The 23,024-nt window shown below is 41.5% G+C and overlaps 1 protein-coding gene and 1 long non-coding RNA gene across 4 annotated transcripts in view; both read right to left on the bottom strand.

Annotated features, from left to right (window-relative positions):
- The window catches only part of MOB2 (MOB kinase activator 2), a 116,180-nt gene extending 93,384 nt beyond the window's left edge, over positions 1-22,796 (bottom strand). Inside the window, exon 1 of one of the 3 annotated variants that reach the window (XM_040608201.1) lies at positions 22,556-22,796. In XM_040608201.1, the coding sequence (XP_040464135.1) occupies positions 22,556-22,572 (17 nt within the window). In that variant the 5' untranslated portion in view covers positions 22,573-22,796. Of the gene's footprint in view, positions 1-9,223; positions 9,247-9,266; positions 9,299-22,555 lie in introns of those variants that run through there. The other 2 variants (XM_040608198.1, XM_040608202.1) reach the window with 2 other exon arrangements.
- LOC121094512 lies at positions 14,975-22,099 on the bottom strand. Its single transcript, XR_005829872.1, has 2 exons — positions 18,844-22,099; positions 14,975-18,277 (listed from the first exon to the last, which is right to left on the bottom strand). It is a non-coding gene; the product is annotated as an uncharacterized LOC121094512 (long non-coding RNA).
- Positions 22,797-23,024: the final 228 nt, after the last annotated feature.

The raw sequence follows: 23,024 nt of genomic DNA, 5'->3' as shown, positions 1-23,024 counted from the left end.
GTTTTACGTTTACATCTGGGACTATTCAGTCATAGCTGATTTATCATTTATCATTTCCTACAAATGACAATCAGTTTGTTATTAAAACATTAAAAGGCATGCCTGTATCTCTCTGGCCCCCATTAACTCTCTCCCTCATCCCACAGAGTTCTTGTCGACAGCTCACTGAATGCAGCCACAAATTGTTGGTGCAGCATCTCATGGTCTCCTGAAGATGACAAACTAGCCAAGCAGCAATATTCTGCTAGTGGCAAAACCAATTGAGGAAAATCCCATCCTTTGCCTCGGTGGCACCACAGCCTAAATCAACACTTCTGTACAACTGTGCTCTGAGGGAGTGAAAACTGCTACTCAAAAGCATTTTCAAGCCAGCACCCATTATGCTTAAAAGAAAAGATTAAGAACTCTAGCTGTATCACTTGCAAAACTCTGGACACCAAGTTGACTGTCACAGCCATATAGAGTTACCTGCACAGGACACTCATTCACAACACAGAGTTTATGTCTGTGCAATTCAAACATTGCATGTTTTCCTCTAAAAAGACTGTATTTGCTGACTCATCTCTTATGTCTAACTTATGGTCCCAGAATGTACCTACAATTCTCCCACTTCTCAGATCAGCCAGTGCTACAACCAGTGCTACAACCAGCAGAGGAGTCTAAGCTGCAAAACACAGGAGACCTTCCTCACCAAGAGGAATCCATTCCCGCGTAGTAACCAGCAGTTCTCCAAGCACAGCAAAAGACAGTACGGAAGTACACTTGGACATGCAGGAGCAAGGCTGTCCCTTCCAGGATTAAGATAACCAACCAAAATAAGAGTATTTGTTTGAAAAGCATTATTCTCAAGTCCCTTCTGCTCAGCTGGGAGATCAAAGCATTTGCTTCATGTATTAAGAAACTGATTGAAGACCTGACATAGTAATAATTCTATAACAGACTACGAGAATGCTGAAGATCCCACAAAACCTCCATCACTTTCTCCAAATACATGAGGTTCCAACAGCCAAGAAGTAAACTCAGAAATCTTTCATTGCTTTCACTATGGGAAGGTTTCACAGTTACCCTTTAACACAAAGGGAAGCAGTAAGCTGAACAAATGCTTACTGTCAACACTTCACCAGCATAAGCTTAGGAAAAAGCATGAGAGGAAAAGCAGGAGAGTAGGAACAGCATTATGAGCAAGCACTCGCCCACCATGTTCTGAAGTTAAACAAAAAGGCACAGAAACGAACCAAGCTGCTGCAGGCCCTCTGCCCAGCTCCTACCTGCCACGCAGCTTCTGCCCACAGACACACACCAGACGTGAACATGTGGAAGACTGAACGCTACCCTTTCATGAAACCTTCCCACATTTCTCCCCAGGAAAGGAACAAGAAAAATCGACTGCTGTCTAAATCAGTCTACCTAAAATAAGCCATCCCTTCTCCGACACTCCCTCCCTACCCCGAGGGATTTAAGAAGCATGCACTGCCATGATCTGACAAGAGGTAATCCAATAAACCCGACAGCCTCCCTCTCGCCTGCACAAGGGCACAGCTGCTCCAACTCCTCATCCAGGCCCTGCACCGCCAAACGTTGTCTGCAGCAGCTCAGCCAGATCTTTACTGAAGTAGGAAGTGTCAGGCATTCCTCTAATCAAGGCTGCAATTAGACCTACATGCAGATAACCAAATCTTGAAGGTCTCTTCTGACAGAAAAAGATCAGCAGAGCTTGGGGTTTTTTCACTGTCCCTTTTCACCTCCTATCTCTGTTACGGTAGCGCAGCTAAAACTTGGTATGCTTCCCAGCAAAACTGTCACCAGCTAATCTCCGCCAGCCACCGGCCCACCCTCCCTGCTGCCCCTCCACCCCAGATGGATCTGTCCACAGAACAGAACCAGCTGCCTCCGATAAACCTGCACGGCTGCATCTCCCAGCATGCCAGAGCCCTCTGAAGTGCCGCATCTGAGCTTCCCCCTGCAGCAAGCGTACTGACACTGCCCCTCGCATCCTGCGGGCACAAATATTACTGGGAAAAACGGCACACAAAATTGGAAGTGTTAAGAGTGGCCTGCGTCACAAGAGTCAATGTACTCTGAACAGCAGCTAGGTAACTTCAGGTTGAACAAAATTACAGTCATCTTCAATGAGTCACACACCAAAGTACAACTTGCAAAGAAAGTGAATTAAGAACATCCCAGTATAATTTATTTTAGCCGAGAACTTCATGTAGCTTCATATTAAAGTGTGGTTTTGTTTTTTAAGTTTACACACTGAATTTTCACATGACAAAACGTCTGGCTGGGAGCATGTGGCAACAGACAGTATGTGATGCACATCCTACTTCCTAACTTCTCTTCGGTAGCCCTGACCAACATGAGTTTACCATCTGTGGCACTAAGAGAGAGGGAGGACATTTATCACTTTTCTTCTATAATCGCATATTCAATAACCAGGATTTCATACATAACAGCTGCATCCAGCAGCGGACAATGTGTTTTATCAAAATCAGTGCTTTACCAGAGGATTACATTGGACTACCCACAAAGGGAATGTGTTCCTGTCCCCAGGATACGCCACATCCCAGTTAGGGAGTGTAATGTCAACAGAAGAAACCAGTTCAACTCAGAGTTGAGCTTTTTTGCTGACTATTTACCATAGAGAGTGACAGAACAAAGAAATTACACAGAATGACTCAGATTCGCATTCACTTTGCTGTAGCACAGCAACTTGAATATAAGAGAGCTAGCCTAATTTTAGCAGAAAAATTGATGTAGAAGCTATTCTCCCAACAATGATAATAAAGTTAAAAAGGCTAAATCTCAGCTAGAACCACATTTATAGAAAGTGTGCTAAAGCATCTGTTAAAACATATCAACCTAATTAGCATTTCCAAAAAAAAAAAAAAATCACACATACATATAAACCATCACCACAGACTCTCACGAGATCTGCAGCAATTAAACAGGATACCTGGAAAACCGACACACAGCTCACTTCTGCAATTGCCCCAGCCCCTCTGCTCTTCTGTTTACCAGGGCAGTCAGATTTTGCCATCCCTGACTGATGACACTTTGTCATCAAATATAAAGTTGATTTTCTTCCTCCAAACAGAAGCATAGTCTATCATAGTGACATTTCTGGATCCACAGTTGTAGCAAACAAGAGAAACAACTTTCTAATCATTTAAATATTTATTTTTCAGTGACATATTACCTAACTGAAAATTGATAATTTTAGCCTGTTTTACAGAAAAAAAAAAATGTTTCATCTCATCCAGTACATAACTTGTTTCTGTGACACCATACCACTTAACATCACAGTTTCACAAATACATTCAGCCAGCAAGCTGCCACTACCACCATTAGAGTTGATCCTACTCCCCCTCCATCACTCCTCGTCTCTCAGTCTTTCCCTCTGTGCCTCTTCCACGTGGAGGTAATTTGTGCAACAGTACAGTGACTTGGATCAGAAACTGATCCCAGGTTAAACCTGCTGAAATGCTGTTTTCTTTCCTTTAGTTTTAACCTGCATCACTAGCAGGAACCAATTCCTAACGAGATCCCTCAAGCACTTGAGCTGGCAAAGAGAGGGGAATAAACAGCTGGAGTAGTGAGAAGAGAGGACTTCTCACGGCAGTCCAGTTGGCCCAAAGTGCTCAGGGAACTACAGCATAAAATACATTGTCTTCGTGTGATACCAACGATTTTTGTTATAGGATACTATGGTGCTTTTTATAAAGACCTGTTACTCCTTATAAATATGTATATTTAAAGGTCAGTTCCACAAAAGAAGACTTCAAGGTTGCCTTTACATATTCTTCAGCTATTGCTAAAACCCTCTTCTGGAGAGAAAGTGTATGTATTCGGAAATTTAAAAATTAAAATAAAAAAGACGTGGTGCATAGTGAGCAGAACAAGTTACCAAGCAAGAGTTATTTATGCCAAGTCAAACAAAATTAGGAAGCTCCACAGCTTCTAATGGAGTCATTATACTCACCTTCTCCAGAAGAGTTTATAAAAACAGAGGAAGGGTCACGGTAGCAGCGATCAGACACAACTAACGAAGCCAGAGGAGGCTGGGGCCCGCTCCCCCAGCCCCGTGGCTGCCGTTATTGCAGTACCAACACTTATGCTGGGTGCCACGTTACGCCAACCGGCAAAACAAATACCTGCTTGTTTTGCCTCAAGAGGAAAATTCTCCTCTTCCTCAAAGTGATCCACCCTGTTTCCTGCTTCTCAACACTATAAAAAACACTTTAATGTTTTCACATTTTCAACTCCACCTTGATAATTCCACATTTACCTTCTCCAGTCTCAGCCACGAAGAGTAGCAACACATTTGTTACATCGCTCTTTTTTTGCCCAGCTGCACGGGTACTGGGAGAGGAGAAGCCATGTATAAGACAGATTTTTATTGATGTTGATTTTATGCCATAATTTTATAGTTTTCATACTTCAGTATGCTCATGTTTTGTTCAAAATAAATTCAAATGATACAAAATTATGAGCTAAACCTAGCATTTAATTTTCCAAATAGTACTTGTACATTCTGCATTTTGATACATATGCTAATACCTACCAATTAGAACCATAACAAAGACTTTGAAGATAGGAATTAGTGAGAGCAACTTTCCAAACCAGACTCATTGGTTAAATGACAAAACAAACATTAGCACCATTTCTCCTGTATAATGATGCAAAGTATTCTAAATAGGAGAAATAGGGGGATAATTCTAATAGGAAAAAAAATTAAGAAAATTAAACAAAAGACTACGCATTACAAATGTGACATTGCATTTGGTATGTCCAGACTCAAACATTGTTGAAATAAAAAATTATCTAAATTTTAGCATAGCTCAAAAGCGAAGAGATAACCACTGTGTTTAAGTGGTACAGGATTAGAAATGAGTGACAAACACCACGGAAGGGCTGAACCATGAAATGCATACTGCAGGATTATGGTGAAATTCTTGGTATCTGTAGCAAAAAATAGTCTTACTGTTTTAGGACACTTAAAGGATCAGGAAAGCTTCTATGCTGGTATGCTTTTTTACATAGATGAAGGCATATTTTACATTTTTAGCAACACTGTAATTACATTAGGTTAAGAGGTTGTTTTACAGTAGCCTACAAAAGAAGATGCAGTACAATTTCACTGAATGTGAAGATCCTAATCAGTACTTTGTATTAGCAATTTAATACCAGAGACCACTGAGACAGGGTTAGAAGTTAATACCAGTCGTCTTCCTAGAAAAACTCCTTTGATACAATCTAAAAGCTCCTCCTTTTGTAATACTTAATTTCCATCAATCATCTGCTTTTGTATTAAAACCATAAGCACAATCATATGCATATATTTCTAGTGACCATATGTTGAAATCCTCCAAGTATTTCAGCATGGCAGGAATAGGCTGTTACACTATTAGAATTGTCCATTATGTCACCTGTTCGCGAGGGACCAGCACCAGGCCACTCAGAAGTGCTCGGTAATGGAAGGGGGCTTCTTTCCACAGGAGTTAGGGCTCATGGTTAGGGCTAACCCACCCCAACCGCGCAGGCTTGCTTACCTCAGCAATCTGCACTTTTGAAATAAATAAAGCAGTAGAAACAGAAAAGTTTAGATTTCTGTTCCAGGCTGCTGCTTTCAATGTTTGTGCGAGTTCATCTGTGGTTACACCATTCCATAATGAGAGCATGAATATGCAAACTGTTGCTAGACTACTTTTTTCTTAATATGCACCCTGAGAAAAAAAAACAAAAAACAAAAAACCACACACACTAAACCACAGTTTAGACTACTTAGATTTCTGTATCATCACAAAATACTTTAAATGAGCTACAAGTCCACCCACTAGTTAAAACAACCTTTCTTGATCTTCAACTGTTAACACAATTTATGAACACATGCACTTCTATCCTTAGCATTCACCAGCTTTTGTCAGCTGCAAGCACGAGATATCCTGCAAGCCACATTCTCAGTGGGAGCGCTAGGCTGAAGGAAATAACACAATTTGAAAACAGGATGCACACAAGAGATTTTTTGCATGCACATTCCCAACTTACATATTCAAGGAAGATTTGGGCAAGGGGAGAACAGATTCAAGCCCAGAGCTTTACATAACCAGCAAAGCAAACAAACAGCAATAAGAGGACAGAACACCCGATTACGCTCCGCATGCTGTTGTCTCACTGGAAGGCAAAGCCAAGAAGCCCTGCAGGAAACACAGGCTAGCAGCAAACTTATTTCCTATTGCTTCTGTGTTCAAAAACATCCCCAGTATGCATAAATCAAGATGTCATTGGCAGTGAAAACAGAAGCCCAGCTTAACTCCATAGCTACAAGGCTCTGTTAATCCCTCTCTAACATTCTCACCAGGGTCCCTAGGCTTCTTTTGTTCTCATAATATCAAACTATGACAAAGCAGCTATAACAATGACACACACAAAAGAAATTGTATTCACTTGTCAGATAACTGGGTAAAAATATCTCCCTCATAAGTACAGTAACAAAAATTAAAGCAAGCAGAGGCTACATTGCATATGGACAATTATTCCATTTTTTGAACACAAATGTATTTACTACGGCACCCAAAACACTGAGAAAACTCACAGCTATAGTCTATCATGGATCAACATAACACACCAGCATCATTACTTATGATAATCAGTCTTCAGAAACATTCCTAGTTCATGCATACCTCAGCTCTGGCTTTTAATATTGCAAGGTGCAGCAAGAAAAATGCTGTCCTCAAACCTACTGGAGTGAGAAATTGGAGCAGCAGAAGGCAGTAATTCTTCCTATAAAAAGGGAATCTATTGCTTTGACACAGCCATGCTAAAAATCCAGATAGCTTTTCTTTCCACAAGATGCATCACACTGAAGTCTATAATGGACGTTACAAGCACGCTGCTGCCACAGCGCACCCGAACACTTTTCTTTCCTTTACACTCCCATATGTGAACTATTTTCAAAACTATCCAAAGAATTTACCAGCAACTTCTTCACTGAGCTGTTTTGGTAAGTCTCTATACCTTCTAGAGGAAAAAGGATGAAGGCAATTAGCACTTAAAATCTGCACAATTTTTCATAATAAAGGCTCATAAGAGCTGTTACAGCCTCATTTACTCCCTTAGCATATGCTGAGGTCATCCTTTAGAAGATACAGCACTTGATCTTCTCCAAGAGAATGTGGAGAACATAATACCTGAACAAGTCAAGTTCTACTGTATTTTTAAGGAAATGGAATCTCACTAGGAAGAGCTGAGGTACAAGGCTCAAACGTTGGACACTGTCATACTTCAGTTATCTTTTGAACTGCATCAATTAAACCAATGCAAATTATTGTAAAACCTACATGGACAATAATGTGTACACAATGTTTTTGCAACAATTTGATTTAAAACCTACGAAAGAATGAAGCTAGGGAAGAGCTGTGGGTTTTCAAAAGCCTAAAGTGAAAACAGTTCCAAGGAATACAAAAGGCCATTTCCAGTCACTATACAAACCTGATTTATTCTCAGCACGATACCAACAACCCAGAGGTAGCATTCAACCGATGAGCTGTTTGAACTGGCTTGGTTATAGATTACTCTCTTCCCAACACAATCATACTTTCTTCATCTACGTACTTCAATACTATTTATGCATCTCCTGATCAAGCCAAGTAAAGCTCCAAAAATAAAGCTAGGATTATTAAGCTAGCATGTTACTAACCATAAAACCTTAAAAATACAAAATATATTTAGATATTTTCTCCATACCTCTTGCGCATATGCAAAAAAAAAAAAAAACCCACACAACAAAAACCACCAACATGGAAAGCACTCACCTAATGAGACAAAAAAAAAGTAATCCTTATTCTTTTTAATCAAGGATCCTCCCCATAAGCATTTGGGGGGCCAGAAAGCCCACTTTAGCCTTTACGTAATTTTAAGTGCCAATTACATTTAGGGAAAGCACCTGCAATCCATGATCTCTTTGTTTCATATTGCCAGATGCTGAAGTAATTCCTACTGAAGGATTCTAATTAGCAAACTGTGCTTACACATTAACATTATATTGGAATTGGTTTGGTTTTTTTTAAATAAGTAACAAAAAATTACCAGACTGAAAACCAACCCTTCAGATTGTGACAAAAGTTTATTAAAACTTCAGAAGCTTCAGCTCACAATAGACAGGAGGAGCATGTAATTTGAAGTATTTAAATTGTTCAGGAAGCACTGCAGATTCAACACCAAGGCCAATGTGCCATCTGGCATCTCCAAAAACACACCCCCAATCCAAGTAGATACTTGTTTTTGAAAAATAGCTATAATAAATCCAAGCAAATACAAGTTAGAAAAACAACAGCAGATCAATAATACAACTCATATATATAACCAAGTGGTCTTGTCTCCAAATTTACATTCTATTCTTGCTGATGTTAAAATAGACTCCATCTTAATTCTTTATTCTTTCTGGGGAAGGAAGAAAAAAAGCTGATGTATTTTCACCTCTAGAAAGCTAGTAATAAAGGAAGAGCACCACCATGATTCAGTATTAACATCCTAAGATACTTTCAGTTCCATGGAATTTAAAACTTTCTCCCCCAAGAACCAATTCAGTCTTTTTCCCTCATTATCATTGTATTATCAATATCACTGAAAGTTATTACAAGGACTAACGTATGTCTAATGACACTCACAGTCCCAAAGGTGACATTTCAACAACAGGGAACATTAAATACCAGAAAAAAAAAAGAAAAAAAAAAAGAGTGACTTAGTCATCCCTAGGAACCAGGCACTGTAATTCAGGGCCTCTAAACAAGAATGAAATATGCTAACAAGACAACCAACTTCACAAATAACAAATCTGAAAAAGCTGACCTTAGTCCAAAACGTATTAACTTAAAACAAGAAAGAAGAGATATCAAATTCTTAATCTTTCTGCAAGACATACCATGGAGGTGCAAATGCACAAGTAGCACTATCTTAAAAACCAGGAGGAAAAGCATTCTAATAATACTTCAAGTTTTCCAAACTTAAAATCGTATCACCAACTAATACTTCTAGTACTTCTGTAAGAATAAACAGATATGGAAACGAGTGTTACAAAAGTTGTTTTAGACAGGAGTTATATTTTTGTTCCTCTATAACAATCAGATTTTTATGAAGTATTTCAGCATTGAAAGGGGAGGTATTTGCAAACAGAAGATTAAGCTTTATCCTGCTGTTATGTAAATAAGTTCTGGATATCTACCTCCGCATCACAGGACCATGCAGTATGCAAAACGACAGCCTACCAAGCCCAGTATTCCATTTCTGACAATGGCCAACACTGAAGCAATTCAGAAGACTCCATAAATCTCTGGAAATGCAGCTAATTGCCCAACACCATATCCCAAGAGAAATTTCTTCCTGGCTCTGACTGCTTGGCTTTGATGCACAGACCGAAAACAAGTATTATCCTAGCTAGCGCTCTTGCTAATGTGGTTAATCTTTACCAAACTGTATTATTTATCTTAGTGAATCATACAGTTTAAACCCCAAAGCTCAACTATGGGATGTATACAAAAAATCTTCCTATTTATTAGTATTCCAACCTTCTATCATATGCAAGACCCTAAAATTGTTCTTATTGTGAAAGTATGCTGGCAAGTCAATTGTTTCAAACCCACTTTTGCTTTATTCTCCCCCAATTTTTGAACTGGCTATTGCTTTTCCACAGGATGAAGCAGAATAAGTATTTACTGAAACGTAAAGCTTAAGTTCTTCTGGATTTGATTTTGTAGCAAGAGCATATTGGAGAATTCATTCTTTCTCTGGAGGTCTGAGACAGTGCCTGCTGTGATACTCACATTGTCATTTTACTACTAAACTCAAAAAAATTGGCACAAAGAAGCAAATCCAAAATGAGATTAAAAAGCAAGTAATAGTTTCATGTTAGTAGCTGGCTGTCACTCTAAAATAATATTTGTTTTAGCAAGCCCAAGTTAATGAGTAGCCCATGGCTATATGATAACCATTGTCTTCCTTGGAGATTAGACTCGGTGTTGCATAGGTTTATCTCACAATATTTTTACTTCATGTCCTGTACACTCCACCCACATCACTAGTCTCCAGGGTTCCTAGGGAAACAAGCCACAGGGATAGTTCCTGTAAGCAGCCACATTATTACTTTCAGTGAAAACATGGATCCGATTTGGATTAGTTGTTCCCAAAGCTGTTTGGTCCTGCTTTTTTTATTTTTGCATGTAAAAAGTCCATACACTCAAACGTATACTAGCAAAAGGATAAGGGTACAGTCAATTTCAGTTAGACTCTTTGAGAAACTTCATCTTCGCAACATCCTCTTGTAATGATGTGGTATTTTTCATCCAAAACATACCAAAGCTAGGATGCATTATCCCTCTTACTTTAGCTAATACAAACCTGACCTACTTCATTGTTTGGCCAGCAAAACCAAACAGGTGAAATTAATTCTCCCTCCATCTAGCCAGTAAAATTTTGTGTGCCATTTTTTAAAAGTATAAGACTTAGAATAGTGATCACAGAATTAACAGCAACTAGGAAAAAGAGCAGAGTATCTTCACATTTCACTTTACCAGGAACAAAAAGCCCTGGGTGGATTTCGTTTGCGCGTGCAGCCTGGGTCCCCCACTACAACGGCCTCTGACCTCCTCCAAGCCTCACGTACTTTTTCATAGCTCATTAACACTTGTCTAATCTTTCTTCTAGAGTACTTGATCAACATAATAAGAGCAGCAAATGTGGAGCAGTTACCAAGCTCTAGTTTCAAAGGAAACGGCAGAGGACACAATTTTGCACAAAGCTGCACATTCAGCCCAATCACATTTCCTTTTCTACCACGCTATCAAATCAAGCCCTCCAGAAAACAGAGGCACTTTCCCACTCGAGTACTGTGTAGTCCACAAAGGGCACACTGATATGGTGCCCTCAAGTTTCAATCTCACATCATTCAGAAGACATCAATCTTTCTCCATCTTAGCCCTTGAGACTGATCAGTAGCATCTTTTGGCCTGGCTTGTGACACCAAACTGCATACACCGTTTTTTGTCATAACTAGGACTAGAACCTTTGCCTGTAAAGTTACAGACCCAACCAAACCACATCCATGCTTTATACTAAAAACGTGCTATGTCCACAAGTAGAAGAAATTATATACAAACCATGCAACAAGAACTATTGGCCTAGGGATTAAAGGGCAGGCCATAGAGTTTGCAGCCACAGGCAACTGCAAAGTCACACAGACAGCGTGCTGTGTGTGATACAAGGCTAGCATGTTGCAGGCATCTATTTGCAAAATGTGCATGTGTGATGAATCAGGCCACGGCCATTTATCTGGATGAACAATAAATTACTGCTTTAAGTCAGGCATATACTGGAATTCCCCAGATCCAAGTTCTTTGTGCATTTGTTTTGACAGCTACAGTTCAATTACAAACAGTGACTCTGCATAAGATATTATGTGCAGTATTTCATAATAATATTAAGGTCTTAGTAATAATAGAAAATAATTGTTATTCCTTTATTATACCCAGACAGGAAATGGCAATGTATATGCTAGCAAAGTTTTATTACATGTATAAGTACCATCCTTCTTCCTATATTTGCTTCCTATTTGCTCAAATTTTACGTGCTTACTTGAACTGCAATGGCTGTTGTCAACACTGGGGCCCACCAGCCTGCTGACTTCTCTCATATACTCTTGGGTTTGCTTAAAAAACAAAAAAGATGGTTTTTTTTACTGTTGTCACCACAAGGGCACTTTTCTACACACGAAGTCAAATCAAGTTGCGAGTGGATTTGAATTGTGTACATTAAACCCTTCATGGAAGTTGTCATTCAGAAGTTAAGCAACCTCCATGTTAGCTTAATTTGCGATGCCCACAGAAATATTTAACAGTTTTTTATTTTACATTTTTGGCTCAGTTCAGAAATACTGCAGATAGCTGACACACCCTAAAGATGTAGAACGAATGTGTTGAAATGAGTCTGTCTTTGTTAAAAAGTTACTTCCTTCAAGAATTTTTTTGCCACCTATAAAATAAAGCCCATGTTTCAGAAGGAAATGTTTAAAACACGAGAATTTCATAGATCTGCTAAGCAAGACTATTTCTTATTTACTTCAAAAAAGGACAACATACATTTCTACTGAATAAACAAAACAGCAAGTGATTTTTGTTGTGCAATGTAGTGAATAATATGAATAAAAAAGTTCCATGTGTTTCATGAACTGTAGAAAATATTTCTCCATTATCAAGATGATCAATTTCAAGTATTCCCAACCAGTCAACCTCATAAGTTCATGGTTAAATTTGATTTAAACAGAAGCATTGATTCTACTAACCATAATGAGAAAATGCAGGTCTGAACATGTACAAAATTTTGCCCACCTGTGAAGTTACACCACCTACAGCAACAGCTGCCTGCTGACATTTTAGCAGATGACTGGGCACATCCTGCCTGAAAGAAGCCTGGAAAACACTTATAAACACTTTTTAAAAAAAAATTCAAACAACACCCGTTTATAGTACTGTGCAAAAACAGGAAGGCCACCCTTTAAAAAGTAAACTAACCACGTCGCCTATCAACTGGCAGCTAAATACCCAGCTGTGCCTTACGAGCGTAACACAGGATCTCCCCTTTCAGAGGAGCTCTCCCAGCATGGCACTTCACCAGCTCAAGCCTCAACAAGCTCCAGTTGACTAGGGCCAGTACTTTCATATTTAGCAGGGTGGGGCAAGAGAGACAACCTCACCGCAGACACTGAGGTTACGAGAATGCAAATCACCAAATTCAGCATTTGGAACAGCACCCACAACTCAAAGTGAAAACCTGTCCTATGCCAGACCTCACAGTAAAAGTCTACCATCAGCCTAGTAAGAAACATTAATAAATACATCCAAAACCCCCTGAAATTTCAGGTTAGTCTTCAAAAATTGCTCATAACCGACAGCACAACAATAATCAAGTAAGGAAGGGATACAATAAGAACAACTACTGTTAGAAGCCCGTCCAGGAACACTGTGCAGGAGAAACGCTACTCCCTTAATGCCTCAAAAAAATCCAGAGCAGAGGGGCATCCAACAGACCCTCCACCTTACAAGGTTAAGGCTACAACGGAACAAAAAAATCAGCTGTAGGCATTAGGCTGAAGTACCCCCTTTGTTATTTTTTCTGTTCACCTCTTACCAGTTAGACTTCTTTCAAACCTCAAAAATCAGCTAGTTCAAAAAACAGCACGATCTGGCTACAACAAAAAGGAGTCACAGATGAGACCTGTAAACGTGTAAGAACCACAGGTTAGCACATGCACCCCAGCGAGAAATCACAAATGAACCAAGAAAGGCTGACTCACCTAACAAAAGACATTGGAGGGGATCAGTGTATCTGAAGATTAGGATACCCTAGACCAGAACCAGCAAATACTACCATTTCCAGTATCTCTTTTCCTAGAATTGATTCAGGTGTTAAATAGCAAGACCAGTGGCCACCTGCGCCTTGTTGAACGTAGGCTGGTCAGCTCCTTAGAAAGGTACCAGCCCCCTGCTACATCAGCAGGGGAGATTTATCCAGCTGATGTGGGGCTGTAGTACTAACATGGTTTTGTTCCAGACAGCCTATTAACATAAACAAGAGATACAAGCATGCCCAGAAGCTTCTTCTTTCTTCCCCAAGTACATTTATTGGTCTAATAAAAGTTATTAGCCCTCGCTACAAAATTAGTCCCTTTTTACATCTGATAGAAAGCAGTCACACTAACACTTCATTAGACATGACAGTCATGAAGGTTAGAGTGGAGTTCCAGCCACACCTGGGTATCAGAGACAAGACTGAAAAGCAAGCTATTTATCATTCATAACACCTGACACAAACTTGAAACCCCAGAGTCAACTCTGTAACCTGAGCCCACCCCCAAAGCAGACATAGAACACCTCCCTGTAAAAAACCCATCTCTATCCAGTTTTGCATAACCTGTTAAGATACACAGTATGGAACAAAGTCTTTCCTGAGTAACTCCCTGCTGCTTTATAAAGAACTGCACAAAATAAAAGTTCTCTAAATTAGGAAATACTAGACTGAAGGAACATTAAGGTTGTAAAATGAAGTGGTTAAAAAAAAAGTCTCAAGGTCACCTCTCTGCAATCTGGTTTACACAAATTCTGTGCTTTATGTATAAATACTGGGACACTTCTCAGATAAAAATCCCATTTACACATTACAGCATAAAGAAGGGACAGCAGTGATCCAGACCCTGAACAATGACAATAAAATATTCAATGAACACTTTTCTAACGTGAAGAAAAAAGAAAACAAAAAGAATAAACAAAAAGCATGCAGATACATTGTGAAGAGCTTGAGTTACTAGACCCGGATCATTTAAAAATAGTTTTCTGCATACTTACATTCTAGCTTAATGGATTTACTCTTTGAATGTTCAGAGTAAGAAGGAATTTGATCTATGGCAGTCATTCCTGTCTTGATTCCAGTTTAACTTCTGACATTCTTCAGGGCCTTGAAAATTGTGTCTAAACTCTGGGTTTGGTACTGCGTGTGTTTTGTTTTGTTGGGTGTTTTTTTTTTAATGTATGTGCTCAATGCTCTTTCTCCACAGTCAGAAACAGAGCTTTATGGATTGTGTGAAGAGCTTGCACTCTGACCAGTTTCTCTTGGCTGGCAGAATAAAAGGAAACTAACTTCACACAAAACTGCCATTTTTCCTCCCTCCAAATCCTAAAATTGTAATACTGCTTTTCAGCCATTTACAGTTATACTCATCATTCTAACTGCAAAATTAAATCACTTAAAATTATTACACACTATCTCAGGAGCAGGGAGGCTCCTAGAGCGCATCTGTTTGAAGTGCTGCAACAAAATAATGAAGCAACAGTTCTTCCTTAAGTAGACTCACCGATATAACTGTAATAATATAAATGACTGCAGAACCAATTTAAAAAAAAAAAATCACATTTACTCATTATAGAGCTTGGTACAGTGAAGGGCACATTATTTTTAAATGCAGAGTAAGATGAGTGAAAAAACTGTTAAGGAGGGCATTAAAAAACTGAACATAGCATGTAAGTTTCACCACCTTATCGCTGACAGTAGAAGGCTAAACATGGGTTAACAACTATGCACAAGATTACTTCAGTAGTATTCCACTAGCAGAAGCCCACATTAAAGTTGTTTAATAGGTCAGCAGCAATTGCAGAATATGCAGATCTAACAACACCGAGTTCAAACTTGTATACACAGCCATCCAAAATTGCAGTCTCTTATAAATTTTACTCTTTCAAGTATGCTTCCTCTGGGCCCACATCCAGTAGATTTAACAGATGGGAAGTGCTAGTGAAATACAGCAAAGCTATGTAGGCCATCGTGCGCGAACCGAGCTCCTGGAAAACTCTCTTCAATCAGACAGCTGGACTTGGCCAGGCACCCAAAATACCACCCACCTTCACACTTACACCATGACAGAGCCAGCGCTTTTCCCAGGTAGATGAGACTTGATTTAGAGCAAATTATAAACTCCAAGTTATTAATAAATATCCAATTCACTACAAGTATATTTATAATTTAGCCATAAGCTGAATGTAACACAGTAGGACAGCAACTGTGACAGCATTCCGAGGCCACTACCTGCTCCAAGATACCAGCCTTGTCATAGCACCTCCTGTTTTCAGACGTTCTGCAGTTCTTCCGAACAGTTCAAGCAGAGCGATACAACATCAGGAAATTACTAATTATTTGCAGAGTAATTACCACTAATAATCACATTACTACATGATTACATTCAATTAAGTCCTTGCTGCCACCAGAAAGAGTGCCCCCCTAAGCTTTACGTTCTCACCAGCTCCATAGTGCTATTACCATTATACGCGTAGCCACACAGACAGGCTGCAGGAATTCACTTAGCTGAAAACTAACCTTAGGAGAGAAAAGAAGGATAAAAAAAAAAAAAAAAAAAAAAGATTAGTTTTCAGTCAGATGAGCATCTTAACCTACCAGCCTTCCCAAATACTGGTGCTAGCACAAAGGAGGAGAGGGTAACATGCAGAAAGACACAAGGAAGGAGCATTGCTACCCTTTCAGAATGCTCAACTCTTCTAAAGAAAGTAATAGTTCATTTTACTTTAGGGACCTGGAGATTGATCTGCTTTTCTTGTCTCTCAATAAAATCCCTGTTGGAAAAAGAATGCTCTCGTAAGAACAAATCTGTATTCATGTGCATTGTACTGACCAAAGGAAAGTAACTGCCCGATACAAATTGCGTGGTTTGCTAAAGTAACATAAAGTAACAAAATGTAGGATTTATTTGGCATTTTCTCCAAGAAATCAATAATTAACTATACCAGGACACTTCAGGGAGCAAGGCTCTGTGGTTATTTTTTATTTGTTTTGCATTACAGCAAAAAAGCCTTGACAGCAACAATCTCAGTAATATAACCGAGCACTTTCAGAACCAGAGATGTGTAAGGGAACAACGTGCCTGAAGAGTTTAAATTGCTCTCTCCAGTCCCGACTCCTTTTCTACAACTACTACAGCCCTGGAAACTCATGTTTCAAACTAACAGCAACTTTCCACTAGTATACTAATGAATATTACAAGTTAATATTTAATGGAGATATTCTTTTACCTGCAGACTATGTTATACTAGTTGTTTTCACAGCTAAGTTCTGGTTTAACAGAGGTACTGCTCATGTCTGCTAATTATATAAAATAATATTTAAGTCTCAAAAGTAAGCAGTGAACTGAGTGCAAGCGGCTCACAGACGGACCTCAATTTATCTGGGGGGGAACAACCTGAGACCCCCTAGGTAATGTTACACCTATAAATAGAAGTAAATAAGGAACACATGAATATTTCCTGCCCAGGGGGACTGGACATGTCTGGTTTACCGGTTCTCAGTTATTTTAAGCTCCCTCAAAGTAGAGAAAATGGCCTGTGAAGCCAAGAATTTGCAAGGAATGTAGTGCAAGGGAAACACCTGTTGTGAGGTCAGTTAACAAACTGAACAAATAAACACACCATGCAAGCCGTGGAAGGTGAGATGTTGCAGCAGTTTCTGGAGGGAAGACTGCCTTATAAAGGCAGGAGACTTTCTTCACTGAGGATGACTAAAGGAAAGAAAGGGGAAAGGCATCCCTTATGGTTACAGCACCTTTCAGTGTTTCTTCCTTTTTATAGAAATAAGGAAGTTTCAAACAGTACCTAGAATAAAAATCATTAGCTACCTTTTTATATAAAGGTCTGCTAGGCAAAGAGAGCCATGCTCTTCTTGGTTCAACTGTATTATGCACCAGCCAAGCTGGCAGCTAAATATGCTGTGGGATTTCTCTGTTCCCATGACAAGATGCACTCCTTACCATTAATGGACTTGATGATCCTTATGGGTCCCTTCCAGCTTGAGATACGCTATGACTCCATGATAATGCATCCCATTCAAAAACAATAAAGATTTAGTCTAACAGCTGAAAAAATGGCATATTGGATTTTTACTGACTGAGAACTAGAACGCTAGCGTGTGCTTTTTTCACATCTAGTCCTTAGCTGCTCTAGCTCAAGGCTAGGACTTCTCTGCATAACAATATTACTCATATTTCACCATAATGTATATTGAACTGGACAGTGTCTTAAGGCCTTACAAGAAAATTTCTTAAAGGCACTTTGATAAATGCAGAATGGACGACAACAAAACAGCAGTATGTTACTTCAAGCCTTCAAAATCACTGCTGAAATAATGTGGCAAAATCCTACACGCAAAACAAGTGGGAAAATTCTTAAGCTTTATTTTAAGCCTGATAGTTATAGCTAAATAAAGTAACTACATGACACGCAGGCCTGCTTAACTAGACAAACCCAGCAGCATGCAGACCTTGATAAGTTCTCTTACACTGTTTGTTAAAAATCATCAGTATTGCATATACTCGAGAAGACTGAATTTGTGTAGTTACTGTGCTATCTTAATACGACATACTTCCCAACCACCTATCCTGGTCAGATGAAGACCGTGCAAGGCAGCAAACATATGTGGTGTGTATAATGGATTAATTGACATTACTAAATAAAATTTGCAAGTGTGAAGGCTCTTACACTAGATTAGACATTCTTCTATTTACAGCTGTTGCCACTTGCTCCATCTTGCAGATCACAGAGCACCTCAGTAGACTGAACCTGTCTGTGCCGTCTTTGGGCACAAATACTCTGATCAGGAGTTTGCTGCTTTCTTCTGCCGCCTGTATTTTCCTGGTCTTTCTAGGTCATTGCTTCTCCAACTGTCCTCAAAGCTGCAGATGTGGGATATGAGAAAAGAATAGCCTTCAATCATTTTTAGGCCCTCCTTTTCAAATCACCAGGACAACATCTGAAAGAACTGGTAATTGAGCAGTGGATGGTATGACAATATGGACCACAAAATCTGCAACTTAAACTAAAGACTGAAAAAATCCCTATTGCAGACAGCCCCTTCCCTTTTATTCCATTTACACTCTAATTAAGCCTGGGAGAAGGAGCTGTGAATATTTGTCAAGTCACTGTAAGGCACGGAAAGGCAGAGAGATACACTTGTGTGAAGTTAGCATGGTCCCACAACTTGTTTTTTACTGTAATAAATCCCTCCCAAAAAGAGCTAGACACTCTGCTCTCCAGAAGAAAAGATGGTTTACTACACAACAGATTGTTTGCACCTAAAATTTTTAACAAGCCGCTAGGTGCTGCAGTCTTCCCTTAGAAAGAGCGCTTAGTACTGCAATGAAACCAAGCCACACGGATGAGGGCACTGACACTTTACCGGTACCAGAACTACCTGTGAAATGAGTGGACCCTGCAGTTCACAAGCACGAGAGATACTTACACAGATCCTGGAATAACACAGTCCTCTGATGCAGAGAGAAAATGGATACACATTCAACAGAAAATAGTCTTCACTGGAGAGTTCAGAGGTAGCACTTCACTTCTTGAGGATGCGTTTTTTCTCGTACTCAGAGGCATTCAAGAGTCAAGAGGGAATGCCATTAGTTTATGGAAAAAGCTTTCTTGCAAAGGAAAACATGAAAGAACTTCCCCCCCTGCTCATTTCCTTCACTGAGTCCTGTTTTTTATAGGGCTGGTCTACATGCTGAAGGCTTTTCAAGTAGCCCATGCACAGCTCTCCAGCTCATTTCTGCAGAGGAAGGGTTTCTTCCCCAGTTTAAGATGCATCTACAGAGGTGTTTAGCCATCACAACTATGTTCAGCTGTTGCACTTAGTTTCAATCAGCATAGTCTACTAACCTGCTGAACTACGAAGTACAGATGTAGCCCCAAATTATGTTTTGTGTTTAACACATAATTGTTGGCAAAATATTTTGTTTCCCTCTCCCCTTTTTACATAACAGTTCGCAAAGGGCTACAGTACACAATCCTCCTCTATTATGAAAAAATATGTTACGGCACCAGACATCACAGCTGAAGGTTAAAAATAACTGACACTGTCAGGTTTACTAGTACCATTAATGTGTTTTACTCCTTTTCGTTTAAGAATTTTAAAACAAATTATAAAGCAAGTTTCATAACTGAAGGAACAATGCCTATCTTTGTTGCTACTTTGAACTTCAAGAGCAGATCACAATGGTATTTGTAACACAAAAGTTTGAAATTTTTTCCAAAAAGGGTAACACAGATCTGTCAGATGTTGATGAGCAAAGCAATTAAGCAATACCAATCTCTAGTCAAAATCGCACTGAAAATATATCCTATGTACAACAAAAAAAAGCTCCAGATGGTCATCTTTCTTAGTGGAGAGAATGCACTGAAGAAACCACAGTTTTTCCCCCCAATATCAGTATTAAGGTTACATTCAATAGAAAAGTTGAAGACGGTAACCAACCACAGAAAAGACTCTGGGTTCATTTTGGTGCTCAACCGAGTGCTGTAACATGCCAGCAGCTATTTTTGTTTCCGAGCTTTCTTCCCCAGCACTTGACTGAACAGAAGGCAGCACCCAGAGAAGTTTTGCTGTGTGACCATGTAAACCTATAGCTGTTTGTTAATCTGAAATAAATTCACTGTTGTTTATAATCTTCAGCTTCTTTTTTTTGTATATTAAGCACTCCGAAGCAGAGACACTTGGGCCGCTGCCTGTTGTGGTCTCTTGGAAGGGGGGGGGGGGGAAGGGTAGATTCTAATCGTACCACAAGTGAAGGGGAGGACCAGAAAGGAATAGAGCAGATCTCAACTCTCCATCATGTATCAGACAAATGTAACACAAACTTGAAGGGGAGAGATCTACACAGAAGCAACTGTTACCGCTGCCTAATTTAACACACTTGCACTTGAAGGTGAAGTTCTCAGTAAAAGTTAAAACACAGAGGGTGTTTCTCACACCAAAACATTAAGGCAGTACAACTGCTAACATAAGACATACAAGGGTATGGAAAGCTGTAACTGCAAACCAGCACGTTACCAAAGCAGTTCGGAATAAGAAAGATCACAGTGCTTTTATTAGTAGCGACACTTATTTGGGAAAGAGTGACAACACCAAGAAGCAGGCCAACACAATTTGCTCTCCAGAGGCATCAACACAAACCGATAGGTCACTGGGAGTGACCTGTTTTCCTACTACTTCTGCAACCCTTCCCTTCTCGAGCGAGCGGGAGACCCAAAGTTTTCACTGAAAGAAAGCCTGAGCAAGTGACATTACCTAAACTTCTGCCCTGGCAGACAAATGCCCTTGGTTTCTCTCTCAAATGGCAAGAGGGATGTTTCCATTTGGATACATAGCTGCTAACAACAGCCATAGGACAGATTAAGAAAGGGTCCCTCAGGCCTTCTACCCCTTCCCCCTAACGAGATATCAATGCTCTCCCTTCCTGCCATAATCTGCACCTCCCGCCTCTGCCCCCAAATTCACACAAATAGAACTCGCAAAGTTTTAAGGGGAAAAAACATTAAGAGCCTCGGTGGGACAATACTGTGTTTGGTCAGGTGAGAAACGTATCAGGAAATAGCTGAGAACAAGCGAGTAACACGCAAATGACTCAGGATCCATTCCCATTACAATGGGGAAAACAGGCAAGTCTTTTTCCATGGCCGGATCCACCCACCCCGGGTAAAAAAAGTACAGAACAAATGCCAATTTTTTTCATAACAAGTTCAAAATGCCCAAATTATTTCTCATAAGAAAATCGGCATTGTAACATATCTTGAGTTTAAGTAAACTGAAACTTGATTCTTTTCTTCTTTACAACATAACTCACACAAAATAAGTACAACAGCATAAATGAGGCATTTTGAGTCATACAAATGTCTTAGGAAAAAACAGTCAAACCCAGGACTTACGCAATTACAGTGGCACTTTTTGTCAGTTGAGCTTTTACTTTTACAGAGTAAATACAACAGACCACCTGTGCTTCATGGTCGTTATGAAACAAATCGGAACAAGCTTCTCATTTGTATTTTCATTAAGACCATGCAGTAATAGAGGCCAGCCCCCTGACTCACGAGCCGCAAGCACTGCAGCCCAGGGCACGCAGACCCCCTCGCGCAGCACGAACACTGCATTTCTGCTGCTCAGCCAGCTGCAGGAAAACCCAGCGTCAGTACCAACCCCACGGACGTGCAGCGTTCGCTCCATCAGGCTGAGGGGTCAAACTTACAGTAAAACCTAACTGGGACTGACAAGCGGCTCGACAGCCAGCCACAGCTAGTCTGAAGATAGGTAATAAGTGCCGTACACCCACCAGCAAAGAGTTCAGCTGCAGACAAAAGCCAACACGCACACCAGTGATCTTTCCAGCACAGCACATCCCAGCAACTGTGACAAAACAGTTCATTCTGTATTCCAGGCACAACGCACTGGAAGAGAAGGCAACCTAGATGGTAAAGATCACATTCAGGAGCCGGACCAAACTCCCGTAAAGAAGAAACGAAGGGCTGCAAGTTATCACTGCAGTACTAGTCCCGCTGAAACACAAACCTGCTGCTCGTGCGATTTTGAAGCGTAATTATTCACAGTTCACCCCGGTGTAGGTCACCGGCACAATTCACGCAGAAGTAACCGACCGTACCCTGCTCGGGACACCGGTGAGGTGGCACGTCACCCCCACCACCCGCACCCCTCCTGCACTGAGGTTCGCAGACCTGGAACCAGCAGCACGGCGCTTTCTACCTTCTGTCTCGATGTAATTAGCGCTATTAATCCCAGGCTCTCGGAGCCCCCATGGCGTGGTCCTGATTCGGCTTTAATCTCCGCCGAGGCCTCTTCTTCCTCTCCGCAGAAAGCCAGTTAAACCTTGGCAAGCCCTTCGGTGCGGAGTGCTGCTCTGCCGCAGAGGGATTAGCCCCGCACCGCACCGCACCGCCGGGGAGCGCGGGGACCCGCAGCGCCCGCCCTCCTCAGCCCCCCGGGAACCGCGGCGAGAAGTTACTTTCCCAGGGAGCCGCCGCCCGGGACGAGGCCGGGCCCCCGCACCTCCTCCGCCCCGGGCCGCCCGCCCCGGCCCCTCCAGCCTGCCCCGGCGCCGCCCGCCCCGCGGCCCAGGGCCCCCGGCGCCGGCAGGCCCGCCCGGCGGGGCGGCCCCACTCACCCCATGAGCCAGTCCATGGCTGGGTCCCGCCGCGCCGGAGCCTCCGCGGCCGCCGCCTCGCCGCTCACCGCCCGCTCATGGGGGCCGCTGCGGGCGCGGGGCTCCTGCCGGCCGGCCCCCGCCTCCCGCCCGCCTTCCTGGCCCCGCCGCCTGCCCTCCGGCCCGGCCCGGCTGCGGCAGGGCGGGGCGGCCCCGGCTCCCCTCCTCAGCCTGACACTCGCGCACTGGGGCGGCCGGAAGTAAACACAGGGCGCTGGCGGCCGCCGACCCGGAAGCGGCCCCGCCGCCGCCCGCGGCATGCCGGGAAACGTAGTGCGGCCGCCGCCATCACCGCCGTGGCGGTCTGGGCGCCCCGGCACGGCCGGGTTCCTCGGCGCCGGGGGGCAGCGGGCCCTCCGCCTGCCTGGGGGCTCTTGGTCCCCGGGACGGGGCGCTCCAGCGTTACCTGTCCCCGCCTGGGAGAGGGGGG

This window comes from Falco naumanni, chromosome 10 (assembly GCF_017639655.2).
Source record: "Falco naumanni isolate bFalNau1 chromosome 10, bFalNau1.pat, whole genome shotgun sequence".
Taxonomy (NCBI): Eukaryota; Metazoa; Chordata; class Aves; order Falconiformes; family Falconidae; genus Falco; species Falco naumanni.
Note: the sequence above shows the minus strand (reverse complement) of the source record. Positions and strands in the feature narration are given on the sequence as shown.